This window comes from Staurois parvus, unplaced genomic scaffold (assembly GCF_062004578.1).
Source record: "Staurois parvus isolate SC_StPar_1 unplaced genomic scaffold, SC_StPar_1.0 ptg000597l, whole genome shotgun sequence".
In the NCBI taxonomy this organism is placed as follows: Eukaryota; Metazoa; Chordata; class Amphibia; order Anura; family Ranidae; genus Staurois; species Staurois parvus.
In genome coordinates, this window is record NW_028318393.1 from 1,405,674 (window position 1) to 1,420,598 (window position 14,925).

General features: G+C 37.4%; 1 protein-coding gene across 1 annotated transcript in view; it reads left to right on the top strand.

The window, feature by feature from the left end:
• The window catches only part of RGS21 (regulator of G protein signaling 21), an 83,742-nt gene extending 78,768 nt beyond the window's left edge, over nt 1–4,974 (top strand). The window contains exon 4 of the mRNA XM_089692602.1: nt 4,665–4,974. Coding sequence (XP_089548728.1) covers nt 4,665–4,862 — 198 coding nt within the window. The 3' untranslated portion in view covers nt 4,863–4,974. The remainder of the gene's footprint in view (nt 1–4,664) is intronic.
• Nucleotides 4,975–14,925: the final 9,951 nt, after the last annotated feature.

Sequence of the window (14,925 nt, forward strand, 5' to 3'; positions counted from 1 at the left end):
AAAAGGATTGAAAATAAAAGAATATAATAGATTGGTATAGATTAGAATAGAATAGATTAGAATAAAATAAAACGATAATAGCCATCTTCTGAAGTTCAAATACAAAATCGATTTGAAAAAAATGAATATACGAAACAAATCCAAATATACAAAACAATTTCTGAAAGTGAATCATTCTAAAATAATAAACATAAGAAAACTAAATTATTAACTTAAAGAACAAATCCAACTGTAACTAAACTGATTTTTCCATCATGCACATCTCTATTTTTAGAATGCATTTGAAGCCAGCTTCAAATGAATTGAATGAACACACAAGATCAAAATCAAAGCCAAAGCAAAGCAATGCAAAGTGATACAAAGGCAAAGTGTTTACTAGACCATTCATGTACAAAACTGACATTTGCTTTGCAAAGCATTGGGAAAGCTTTATTAACACAACGCAAACACCTGTTCTTTACTGTGTCCATGTAATCAAGGCCTATGAAGGTTTTTATTAGGTTTGCTTTCTCTTTGCCCCACGTGACTAAATATGAGTTACTTTAAGCACCTGAGTACCAGCCTGTAATACCCCATCATTACCAGGCCATTTTTTTAGTTTTCAGCGCTGTGACCATTTGATTGAAAATTACTCCGTACCCAAATTTGTTTTACATCACTTGATTGAGACAGATAGAGCTTTCTTTTGGTAGTATTTAATAACTGGTGTCTTTTATGTTTTACTATACAAAAGAAAATAGACCAAACATTCTGAAAAAAAAAAGTTTCACTTACTTTCCGTTAAATTAAAACTGCAAGAATATTATGAAAACCCCCAAATTACCAAATTTTTTAAAAGTAGACACTCCAAGGTCATCTGTTTTTTTTTTGCCATAATTTTTTGGGAAATTAAGAAACATGCCAGTACTTTGAGGACTAAACATGGAACTTGAGTGCTGGTTCACATATATGCGGATTGGATGTGGTTTGAACCGCATCCAATCCACATTACATGTCAAAAAACATTGCTTCCAATGGTGCCTGTTCACATATGTCCGTTGCATTGGTGGTGCGGATTCAGTGAGGTTTGAAAAAGAGTCGTGTACGATTTCTGAGCAGTGCGTTCAGATTCAGGTGCATATTAAAGGCTATTGACTTCTATGGGAACTGTTTTTAAACCGCATATGTGTGAGCATGATAAAAACAGGATAAAAATAGAAACCCAGAGTGCCGGTTTCTATTCTTGAGGGGAAAATTGCAAGGAGCTGAATACACATTGGTTAATATCTATTGTCCGAACAAAAATCCAGTAAAATTCCTGGAGGGAGTTTTAAGAGAACTTTCTGAATTTAGAAGGGGTAGTCTGGTTGTGGTTGGAGATTTAAACTTGTGTATGCATCCCCAGTTGGATGCATCATCCTGAAAGGAGAGAGGGGGGAAGGAAATTAAAATCATTGAAGAGACTACTTTTTCAAAGTCAACTGATTGATACTTGGAGAGTTAAACACCCAAGAGAAAAAGATTACACCTTCTTCTCTCCGGTACACGAATTGTACTCAAGACTGGACTATATAATGATCGAACATAGTCAATTGGAGTCGCTGGTTAGCGCCAATATAGAGGTTACGTCTATTACGTCTATTTCGGATCATGCTTCCTATCACAATGAGGCTACAGGTAGGTAGGGATCAAGATAAAATAACTTTGTGGAGACTAAATGAAATGCTTATACAGGATCCCAAATTAGAAAAAAGGTTAAGGGGGAAATAGGGTAATTTTTTCAGCTTAATGAGACAGAGGAGGTATCAGTAGCCACATAAAGCTTATATTAGAGGAATACTGATCTCGATGGGAGCAGAAAAAAAGAAAGAACAAGGGAAAAAATTAAAGATGGTGATTGAGGAACTTTACAAATTAGAACAGCTACACAAAAAAGAAGATGGGTACAGACGGGTATCAAAAGATAATAATTAAAAGAGAAGAACTAAAAGATCTTATGGAACAGGAGTCGAGAAGGATATTTAACAGGGTCTCAAAAGAAAGATATCGGTGGGGGAAAAGACCTGGAAAATATTTAATGAGGAAATTAAAGGAAAATAAATAAAAAAATGTTGTAGAAAAAATTAAAGATGACAAAGGAGAAATGGTAATATAATAATAAAAATAGTGCAGCGATATAAAAACATTATACTTAGCAAATAACAATGAATAAATCCATAAATATATAAGACATGCAAAAAGTAATCAAAAAACACACACAAGAAAACAATAAAATAGTGATAAGATCAATGTAGATCTATTTGGTGTCAAAATACTCTAAAGTGCCCAAAAGTGTGTACTGAGGTCCTCTCCAAGGCCTCTTAAAGTGCAATCAAATAACTCCACACACAAATATTATTTGTATATCAAGCAACCCCTACACACGCCTACATAAGTAGGATAATTGTGAATCCCCTAAATAGGGAGAAAAATGCCACACAAAGTGACCCATGTATAAATAGTATCATCAATTAGGAAAACATATAAATAGATAAACAGTGACCAAACAAGATATAAAATTAAAATAAATATAAAAAAATGCAAATAAAAAAAAGCAAAAATAAAATAAAATAAATAAATATATATAAAAATCTCTAATTGTCCAATAAAAACTTCCACGCAGAGTCAAAAAAGTGTGAAAAATGTGATCGTGTGTTCACACAAATTTAGCCACACAAATTTGTGAACACACAATCACATTTTTCATACTTTTTTCTCTCTGCATGGAAGTTTTTTGAAGCACGATTTATTTGAAGAGTATTGGACAATTAGAGATTTTTATATTTTTTTTTTGCATTTTTTATTTGTTTGCATTTTTTTATATTTATTTTAATGTTATATCTTGTTTGGTCACTGTATATCTATTTATATGTTTTCCTAATTGATGTTACTATTTATACATAAATAGTAACATCAATTAGGAAAACATATAAATGTGAAAAAAGTATGAAAAATGTGATTTTAATTTTATTTTAATTTTATATCTTGTTTGGTCACTGTATGTCTATTTCTATGTTTTCCTAATTGATGTTACTATTTAGACACGGGTCACTTTGTGTGGTATTTTTCCCCCTATTTAGGGGATTCACAATTATCCTACTTATGTAGGGGTGTGTAGGAGTTGCTTGATATACAAATAATATTTGTGTGTGGAGTTATTTGATTGCACTTTAAGAGGCCTTGGAGAGGACCTCAGTACACACTTTTGGGAACTTTAGAGTATTTTGACACCAAATAGATCTATGTTGATCTTATCGCTATTTTATTGTTTTCTTGTGTGTGTTTTTTGATTGCTTTTTGCATGTCTTATATATTTATGGATTTATTCATTGTTATTTGCTAAGTATAATGTTTTTATAGTGCTGCACTATTTTTATTATCATATTACACAAGCTTGAAAGGTATTAGATAAGAGTGTTGGCTGCTTTAATACACATTTATCACTCCAATTAAGCGCAGGAGGAATTTTTTTAGTTAAAGGAGAAATGGTGTACGCCACCACCGATATCGCTAACAGGTTTCAAAAATATTATGGTCGCCTTTATGACATGATCCCCAGAGATCAAAAAAACGGAGGAGGAAATTAGGAAAAATAGACAAAAATAGCGAACAGTCCATCTTTCCAGTCAATAAAACACCTCTGAAAAACATCTAAAATACACCTGAAGTGCAAACTAAGCTCAATGAGTTTCAAAGGCATTTTAGGCTGGACATGCACGGTTAGTATTTTTTCATTCAGTCACCAGGCATGAAAACTGACAGGTTCCTTCATCCAGACAATGGATTGAGGAAGCCCACACACTGATGTACATAGTTACATAGTTAGTCTGGCTGAAAAAAGACAAAAGTCCATCCAATTTAACCATTAAAAATTCCTTCCTGATCCCCCGAGAGGCAATTCCCTGGATCAACTTTACCTATAAATGTTAGTATCCAGTTATATTCTGTGTATCTAAGAAAGAATCCAGGCCTTTTTTAAAGCAATCCACTGAGCTGGCCAGAAGCAACTCTTGAGGGAGTCTATTCCACATTTTCACAACTCTCACTGTGAAGAAACCTTTTCATGTTTGGAGATTAAATTTCTTTTCCTCCAGACGTAAAGAGTGCCCCCTTGTCCTCTGTGATGATCTCAGGGTGAATAGCTCTACGCCGAGTTCACTATATGAACCACTGATGTATTTATACATGTTGATCATATCCCCCCCTTAATCTCCTCTTCTCAAGAGAGAATACATTCAGTTCCTCTAATCTTTCATCATAGCTGAGCTCCTCCATGCCTCTTAGCAGTTTGGTTCCCCTTCTCTGTACTTTCTCCAGTTCCCTAATGTTCTTTTTGTGAATTAATGCCCAAAACTGAACTGCATATTGATTGAAAGTGTAGAGTCAGCTTTAGCTGATCAACATCTGGGTGAATTAGCTTTAGAGGGCCTATGTGCTCAGACCTAGACTTTATACTATTATTACATTTATTTGGTCTGACTTGCTCTTTTTTGCAATCTATTGTTCAGTTTGAATGTGAGCATGGTATCTTGCCAGCAAACATGCTAAACTAATAATACAAATGATGGAGTCAATATTTCATTTCCTTTATGAGTAACAGGTCAGGTAATACCCTGGTATTATAACATGTGTTTTATCTTCTCTAGGTAAATATTGACCATAAAACAAGGGAACTGATCTCCCAGAAAATGTCACAGCCAACAGTTAATTGTTTTGATGACGCTCAAGAACTTATCTTGTGCCTTATGGCAAAGGACTCATTTCCTCGATTTTTAAGGTCAGAACATTACAAAGAGTTGATGAAGAAGCAAGAAAATAATGGACAAAAGAGGTTATCCTTCTAATAATAAATGTGGCACCATATTGTGTAATTATTATATCATTTTACTAGTCAATGTCATTTAGAAAGATGTATTTTGGAAAAAAAAAAGTTAAATAAACATACTTGAAAAGTCAGTTTGAGTCTAGTTTCTTTCTTTCTTTTTTTTTTTAAAGGTAGATTTCTAGTTCATCACTCCTTTGTTACTGCACAAAGCCTGTTGGTATTGGAAATTCTCCATATCTAAAAAACTCAAAACCAGAAAATGATTGGCAATAGGCAATGAGGATTAGCTTTCAAACTAATTTTATAACTCCACAGAAGATTATTATACGGGATACACTGTATATTCTGTAGCTCCGATAGTTTGCACAGCCCTCTACGATATAAAGGGAGACATTACAGTTACAATAAAATTCAAAACAAGAGGGTTAGGAGGGCCCTGCTTGAGAGAGCTTACGATCTAATAGAATGAAGGTGATCTACTGAGTAGACTCCATGAAGAGTGCCAATGGAATGCAGTCTTTAATGCAACAGACCTTTTGCATTTTACTACTGACAATCATTGGAAAGCTTTGGTTTTATTTTTACATCTTTTTGTAATTCCTTTATTTAACCACTTTCCCGCCACCCTTTAGCAGAAATACCACTACAGGGTGGCAGGGGTGCGCAAAATCATGTACATTTGTGATTTTGCATTTCTGGGTAGGGGGCGCACGAGAGTTACGCACGTGTCCTACCCATGCAGCCATTGGCAGCTGTCAATCACCGGTGATTCCCCGCCGGCACCCAGCGATCTCCGTGTATCACAGATGGCGAGAGAACTATATGTACACAATACAGTTCTCTCCCGTCAGCTCCTGCACACTGCTTTGTATGGTTTTGCATAGCATAGCCATACAAAGCAGTGTGCTTACAGTGTAAATGCATGTTAACCCCTTCCTGCCCAGTGTCATTTTAGTGCTTTTTATTAGCACTTATCACTGTATTATTGTCACTGGGGATGTCAGTGGCAGTTAGTAAGTTCCCCCCCAGTATCAGAATGCCCGCCACAGTCCTGCTATAAGTCGCTGATCGCCGCCATTACTAGTATTAAAAAAATAAAAAATAAAAATTCCAGTATATATACAGCCACTTGCAGATGCTATAATGTTCACATAAACCAATTAATTTACACGTATTGGGATTTTTTTTTAGCAAAGACAAATAGCAGAATACAATTATGACGAAATTAGATTTTTTACATTTTTTTACTGGACATGTTTAATAACAAAAAAATAATGTTTTTTTTTCTCAAAATTGGCAGTCTTTTTTTTAATAGCGCAATCAAATACCACCAAAAGAAAGCTCTATTTGTGGGGAAAAAAAGGACATAAATTTCATTTGGGTGCAGCGTTGCATGACCGCGCAATGCCATACAGACGACATGAGAAAGATCAACAAGACATCACCAGTTGCAGGTCTTTCTATGTCAAACATAGTAGATTATTGTATATATCTATATTTTTAAAATCATTGTAGATAAGCTCATGGAGAAACTCCACAAGAGGAAGCCCCAAGGTAAAGCAGAGGAGTATTGTAGCCGAAACTAATTGGAACTGATAATCTTAAACAGCATGCACCACATAACGACTGAAGGGTCGCTGTCATAAACATGTATGAAACCACTAATATAAATGAGAAACGGTTCAATGAAAGGACATAGGAGGCGCATTTATATGCCAGCAGCTAGGGAGTGGAGGGGGGAGTAGAAAAGGGGGGGGGGAGTAAAGGAGGAAAGGTAGGGTAGGGTGTGGAGGAAAAGAATGAGCAGGAGTACAGATAGGGTTGAGCACTCTCTCAGGGTGAGTGAAAAGGGCCAGGAAAGAATTACACTCACTGAGATGGAGTGAGTGTGTGCAGATAAGATTCCATGAAGGCAAAATGTTACCATGGTCTCCAGATGTCCCAGAAGATCTCTTCAGTGTTGCACAGGGTGGCAGCGAGGTCTTCCATGTCCTTAAATTCGTTCACCTTGGAAAACCATAGGAAGAGAGTGGGAGGAGTAGCCTCCTTCCAGCGGAGTGGAATACAAGGCTCAGTAGCTGAATGGTGAGGGAAGCCAATTGCTTAATTGGTCTTTCCGAGAGGAGCAGTAGGCAGGCAGCGGGATCATCGTGTAGGTTTACAGAGGTGAGCTGGTTAATGATATCAGTCACTCCTCACCAATTGTTTTTGTTAGTTAAAATAATAAACATATACTTACCTGCTCTGTACACTAGTAATCAGTGGTGGACTGACAACTCATGGGGCCCCTGTGTCCTCACCCAAACTCAAACCACACCCAAAAAAACCTATGAAAAAGGTAGCAGGGGCATCTCATGGGGCCCCCTACTGACCCCGGGCCCTCGGGCAGTGCCCGAGTTCCCAAATGGTCAGTCTGCCCCTGCTAGAAATGCACACAGAGCATCCTCTTCTGGGGTCCCCCCCGGATGCCCAGACTACATGGGGAGCAGTGGAAAGATGGTTTTGGACTTGGTGTCATCCTTTTTCCATATAGGGTACAACTTTTATACGTGGACAATTTTTATTCAAACCTGCCACTTTTTAGACATTTGTACAATTTTGGAATTGGTGCATGTGGCACCATGCGACCTAATGTGTGTCCACCATTAGAAATGGGTGGATGCAGGGGCAGTATATTCTAATGCTGGGCATACCACACTTTTTCTGGCAGAGATTTCTTCTCTTTTTTTCATTCAGCCCAAGGGCTGCATAAAAAATAAAAGGACATAGCATATATACCAAAGGACCAGCCATGTACTGGTACATCACTGGACTTTGAATGGTTATACCAGGATGATGCCTACAGCTGCAGGCATCATCCTGGTATAGTTTTTTTTCAGCCGGCGATTTGCTTTCATGTAAAAGCAATCCTAGTGGCTAATTAGATGCAGGATTGCTTTTACAAGCAGCAGGAGACGATGACCCCCCTCCCCCACTGCCTTCTTGGGCAGTCCAGTGCCATCGGGGGAATGCAGCCGCTGTTTCTGCCAGCTGACTATACAGCTGATTAGAGACCGGAATGGTTTCAATCATCTCTATAGTCTAAGAAATCGGAAGCTATGAGCATTTCATCACTTCAGTTTCACAGGATATAAATTGGGAAAGCATCTGATCACACCGAGATTAGATAATGTAAGGGCAGAGGGAATATCTAGAGTCTGATAGACCTCAGATTTCACAAAAAAAAATATATGACAATGTCAATTGAAATTTTAGGGGATATTTGCATTCCCTGTGATAGCATTAAAAGTGATAAAAAATAAATAAAAATGAAAGGGTCAGAGTAAAAAATTATTTAAAAAAATCTAAATAACTTAAAAAAAAAGCACCCTCACCTCCCCCCCTGCATGAGCGAGCATTGACCCTGTGCCGGTATGTAAACAGCAATTGCACTATGCATGTGAGGTATTGCCGCGAATGTTAGATCAAGGGCAGTAATTCTAGCACTAGACCTCCTCTGTAAATCTACAATGGTAGCTTGCAAAGGCTTTTAAAGCATTGTCTATGAATATAAAAAATGTATGCAGTTTGTCGCCATTGCACAAGGCATGCACAGTTTTAAAGCATGTCATGTTTGGTATACTCGGCATACCATCCTCTTTTATATTTTACCAAATAATTGGCCAAAATAATGTTTTTTTGTACATTAAAAGAAATAAGTGTATTTTTTTTTGAAAAGTTTGCATTTGAAAAATCGCTGCTCGAGTACTATGTGACATAAAAATATTGCAGCACCCACCATTTTATTCACTAGGGTGTTTTCTTTCAAAAAAATATATATAATGTTTGGGGGTTCAAAGTGACTTCCTAGCAAAAATTATTGATTTTTTTTCATGTGAACAAAATGTGTCAGAAAAGGCTTGGTCTTCAGGTGGTTAGAAGAGTGAATGATGCGTGGCATAAACTTCTAATGCTGGGTATAAAATGCCCGCACCCCCCAAAACGACCCCTTGTTGGAAAATAGACACCCAAACTATTTGCTGAGAGGCATGTTGAGGCAATATTAGAATTTTTTTTTTTACAAGTTTTTGGAAAATGGCAAAAAAAAGTTAAGTGACAAAATTGTCACTTAATGATTTATTGCTCACACATGCTATGGGTATATGTGGAATTACTCCCCAAAATACATTCTGCTACTTCTCCCGAGTATGGGGATACCACATGTGTGCGACTTTTTGGGAGCCTAGCCACATACAGGAGCCTGAAATCCAATGACCACTTTGAAAGCTTGAAGGTGCGTAACTTCCTCATTTCACTTGCTCACTACCTATTACAGTTTCGGAGGCCCTGAAATGCCAGAAAAGCACCAAATCCCCCCAAATGACCTCTTTTTGGAAAGTTGACACCCCAAGGAATTTAAAAACAGGCATGGTGAGTAGTTTGCAGATCTAATTTTTTTCTCACAAGGTTTTAAAATATAAAAAAAGAAAAGAAAAAAATATGTTTTTGTTTTCTTTCTTCATTTTCCAAAAACTTGTGGCAACAAACGAGATCTGCAACATACTCACCATGCTTCTTATCAAATTCCTTGGTGTGTCTACTTTCCAAAAAGGGGTCATTTTGGGGAAAGGGGGTTGGTGCTATCCTGGCATTTCAGGGCCTCCAAAACTGTGATAGGTAGTCAGGAACTTAATGAGGAAATAAAGCCCTTTAGGTGCTTATTGGATTTTGGGGTCCTGTACTTGGCTAGACTGCCAAAAGGTCTCTCACATGTGGTACCCCCATACTCGTGAGAAGTAGCAGAATGTATTTTTGGGAGTATTTCCACATATATCCATGTCATGTGTGAGCAATAATTTGTGACAATTTTGTGTAAAAAAAAAATGTTTTTGCCAATTTCCAAAAACTTGTGATAAAAAAATACATTCTTGACTCAACATGCCTCTCAGCAAATAATTTGGGGTGTCTACTTTCCAAAATGGGGTCATTTTGGGGGCATTTTATGCCCAGCATTAGAAGTTTAAGCCACACATCATTCACTCTTCTAACCACCTGAAGACCAAGCCTTTTCTGACACTTTTTGTTCACATGAAAAAATCTGTATTTTTAGCTAGGAAATTACTTTGAACCCCCAAACATTATATATTTTTTTTAAAGCAGACACCCTAGTGAATTAAATGGTGGGTGCTGCGAAATTTTTGTCACACAATACTCGCGCAGCAATTTTTCAAATGCAAATTTTAGATTTACAGAGGTCTAGTGCTAGAATTACTGCCCTTGATCTGACGTTCGTGGCGATACCTCACATGCATGGCGCAACCGCTGTTCACATACCGATACAGGGTCAATGCTTGCACAAGCAGGTGCGCGCAGGGGGTGGGTGCGAGGGTGCTTCTTTTTTTTTTTTAAGTTATTTTGATTTTAATTATTTTTACACTGTCCCTTTATTTATTTTTTTTCTAATCACTTTTAATGCTATCGCAGGGAATGCAAATATCCCCTATAACTTCAATGGGCATTGATATATATTCTTTTTGAGAAATCTGGGGTCTGTCAGACTCTAGAGACTTCCTCTGCCCTTAAGTTATCTAATCTCACCAAGATCGGTGTGATCAGATGCTTTCCCAATTTATGGCGCTGTTTATATCCTGCAAAACTGAAGTGATGAAATGCTCATAGCTTCTGACTTCTTAAGACTATAGAGATGATTGGTACCATTCCGGTCTCCAATCAGCTCTATGGTCAGCCTGCAGAAACACCGGCTGCATTCTCAGGTTCCCCCGATGGCACTGGACTGCCTGAGAAGGCCGTGGAAGGCAGCAGGGGAGGGGGGACATTGTCTCCTGCTGCTTGTAAAAGCAATCCTGCAGCTAACTGACCACTAGGATTGCTTTTATATGAAAGCTGATAGCTGGCTAAAAAAAACGATACCAGGATGATGCCTGCAGCTATAGGCATCATCCTGGCATTACCATTCAAAGTCCAGTGATTTACCAGTACATCGCTGGTCCTTGTTGGGTATACATATGCTATGTTCTTTTTTTTGTATGCAGCCTGGGAGCTGAATGGAAAAAAAAAAAAAAGAGTAGAAATCTCTGTCAGAAAAAGTGTGTGGTATGCCCACCATTATAATATACCGCCCTGCATCCACCCACTTCTAATGGTGGACACACATTAGGTTGCACGGTGCCACATGCGCAAATTCCAAGATTGTACAAATGTCTAAATAGTGATACACTTGAATAAAAATTGTCCACATATACAGTTGTGTTCAAAATAATAGCAGTCAGACATCACTAACCTGATCAATCACTGTTTTTGGTAGAAATTATATTTCTATATGGCAAATAATTTACTAGCAGGTGTAGTAGAGTAATAGAAATCCAACAGACCCAACAGTCATGACATGCATGCTGCTGATTCTGTGTAATTGAATCACTAATTGAAAGGGGCATGTTCAAAATAATAGCAGTGTGGAGTTTTATTCGTGAGGTCATTCATTCTTTGAAAAACAGGTGGCAATTATTGCCCTTATTTAAGGAAGGAATGCAGCAAATGTTGTATATGCTGGTTACAGTGCATTTCTCTCTGAAATTCTGAGGAAAATGGGTCGTTCCAGACATTGTTCAGAAGAACAGCGTACCTTGATTAAAAAGTTGATTGGAGAGGGGAAAACATATAAAGAAGTGAAGAAAATGATAGGCTGCTCAGCTAAAATGATCGCAAATGCTGTAAAATGGCAACCAAAACCTGAAAGACGTGGAAGAAAGCGAAAAACTACCATTCGAATGGATAGAATAGCCAAAATGGCAAGGACTCAGCCAACAATCAGCTCCAGGAAGATCAAAGAAAGTCTAAAGTTACCTGTGAGTACTGTTACAATTAGAAGACGCCTATGTGAAGCCAAGCTATCTGCAAGAAGCCCCCGCAAAGTCCCACTGTTGAGAAAAAGACGTGCTGAAGAGGTTACAATTTGCCAAAGAGCACATTGACTGGCCTAAAGAGAAATGGTGCAACATTTTGTGGACTGATGAAAGCAAGATTGTTCTTTTTGGGTCTAGTGGCCGGAGACAGTTTGTCAGACGACCCCCAAACACTGAATTCAAGCCACAGTACACTGTGAAGACAGTGAAGCATGGTGGTGTAAGCATCATGATATGGTGATGTTTCTCATACTACGGTGTTGGGCCTATTTATCGCATACCAGGGATCATGGATCAATTTGAATACATCAGAATACTTGAAGAGGTCATACTGCCTTATGCTGAAGAGGAAATGCCCTTGAAATGGGTGTTCCAACAAGACAACGACCCCAAACACACCAGTAAACGTGCAACATCTTGGTTCCAGACCAACAAGATTGACGTTATGGAGTGGCCAGCCCAATCCCCGGATCTTAATCCAATAGAAAACTTGTGGGGTGACATCAAAAATGCAGTTTCTGAGGCAAAACCAAGAAATAGAGAAGGACTGTTTAATGTAGTACAATCATCCTGAGCTGGAATACCTGTTCACAAGTGCCAGAAGTTGGTTGACTCCATGCAACACAGATGTACAGCAGTTCTCAGAAACAGTGCTTATACAACTAAATATTAATTAAGTGATTCAAAGGAAAGCAAAATCTTCAAACATATTTCAGTTTATATAGTGAATGTTTGAGTTTGTAAAGAAGAATACAAACACTGCTATTTTTTTGAACAGTCTAATATTCACTTTTCTTCAATTTTTTTAGAGGAACAACACAAATTTGATATATTTTTCTTCATGTTTTGATTTGGAATAGAATGTGTAGTGTTCCCAATGCATTTGTGTGTATGGAAATAAAAGCTATTAGAAGGATTTTGAGCTTTATTCACTTTTTTCTACACACTGCTATTATTTTGAACACAACTGTAAGTGGTACCCCATATGGAAAAAGGATAACACCAAGTCCCAAACTATCCTGCCACTACTCCCCATGTAGTCTGGGCATCTGGGGCTCCTCGTGACTATCTTTTCCCTCATAAATCCAAAACTTATATGTATAGCCTGTTGCCCTCTCACAGGTCTTATACATCTTGACCCCATATCTGACACGCTTGCTTTACCACATGTAAGAGACTTTTTGGCAGTCCAGGACCCCAAAATCTAATAAGCACCTTCAGGCTTTTAAAGGGCTTTATTTCCTTATTACACTTCCTGACTACCTATCAGTTTTGGAGTCCCTGAAATGCCAGGATAGCACCAAACCCCCCTCAAATGACCCCTTTTTGGAAAGTAGACACCCCAAGGAATTTGATAAGAAGCATGGTGAGTATTTTGCAGATCTCGTTTGTTGCCACAAATTTTTGGAAAATGAAGAGAGAAAACAAAAACTTTTTTTTTCTTTTTTTATATTTCAAAACCTTGTGAAAACAAATGACATCTGCAAAATACTCACCATGCCTGTTTTTAAATTCCTTGGGGTGTCTACTTTCCAAAAAAGGTCATTTGGGGGGTGGTTTGCTGCTATCCTGGCATTTCAGGGCCTCCGAAACTGTGATAGGTAGTGAGGAAGTGAAATGAGGAAGTTACGCACGTTCAGGCTTTCAAAGTGGTCATTGAATTTCAGGCTCCTGTATGTGACTAGGCTCTCAAAAAGTCTCACACAAGTAGTATCCCCATACTTGGTAGAAGTAGCAGAATAGTATTTTGGGGTGTAACCGATGGCTTGTGTGAGAAATATATAATTTAAATGACAACTTTGTGTAAAAAAAAAGTTGGTCATTTTCCAAAAACTTGTGGGAAAAAAAAAAAACCTTCTATGGACTCAATATGCCTCTCAGCAGATAACTTAGGGTGTCTACTTTGCAAAACAGGGTCATTTTGGGGTGCTTGTACTGTCCTGGTATTTTAGCACCTCAAGAAATGTGATGGGCAGTCAGAAAGTAAAAGTGTAAATTTCATCATCTATACCATAGTTTGAAGGATGCTATAACTTTCACACAAAGCAATCAATATACGTTTGTTGGGATTTTTTTAACCAAAAACATATAGCAGACTACATTTTGGCCTAAATGTATGACAAAATATGAGTTTTTTGGATATTTGGTATGACAGAAATGAGAAAATATCCTTTTTTTAAAAAAAAAAAAAATTTGTTTTTCAAAATTTGTTTGTTTATAGCACCAAAAATAAAAAGCGCACAGGTGATCAAATACCACCAAAAGAAAGCTCTATTTGTGTGAAAAAAGACATAAATTTAATTTATGTACTGTGTTGCATGACCACGCAGTTGTCAGTTAAACTAGTGCAGTGCTGCATAGCAAAAAATGGCGTAAATTGCAGTATCTATACCATAGTTTGTAGACACTATAACGTTCACACAAAGCAATCAATAGACACTTATTGGGATTTTTTTACATGTAGCAGAATACATTTTGGCTTAAATTTATCACTAACTTTGAGTTTACTATATATATTTTTCATAGCCGAAAGTAAAAAATATTGTTTTTTTACATAATTTTTGGTCTTTTTTATGGCGAGAAAAATAAAAAGCGCACAGGTGATCAAATACCACCGAAAGAAAACTCTATTTGTGTGAAAAAAAGGACATACATTTTGTTTGGGTACAGCATTGCATGACCGTGCAATTACCAGTTGAAATAGTGTACCGCCATATAGCAAAAAGAGGCCTGGTCATTAAGGGGGGTAAATCCTCTGGAGGGCAAGTGGTTAAAAAGTGCTTAAAATGAGAAACGATGGCTTTGAAATGACAGAGCTTTATTCACCTTTATTTTGTCTAAAGATTTCTGGATCATATCAATGGTGAGCCAATGTGGATCATCTGGAGCTGTGTCAATACCATGCCTATTATGGACAAGAGCTCCCCCATGCTCCTCTGTATACACAGAGCTGAAGAAGGTATTTAATAAATTTGCCTTCTCTTTGTCCCCAGTCACCCACTCTAGATTATTTTGTAAAGGGCCTACATGCTCGGACCAGACCTTTTTACTATTAATATATTTGAAGAATTTTTGGAGGTTGGTCTTGCTATCTTTTGCAATCTGTCATTCTTTTTCAATTTTTGGGGCCTCGATTTTCTTTTTGCATATTCTGTTATATTCTTTGTAATGTTTAAACGA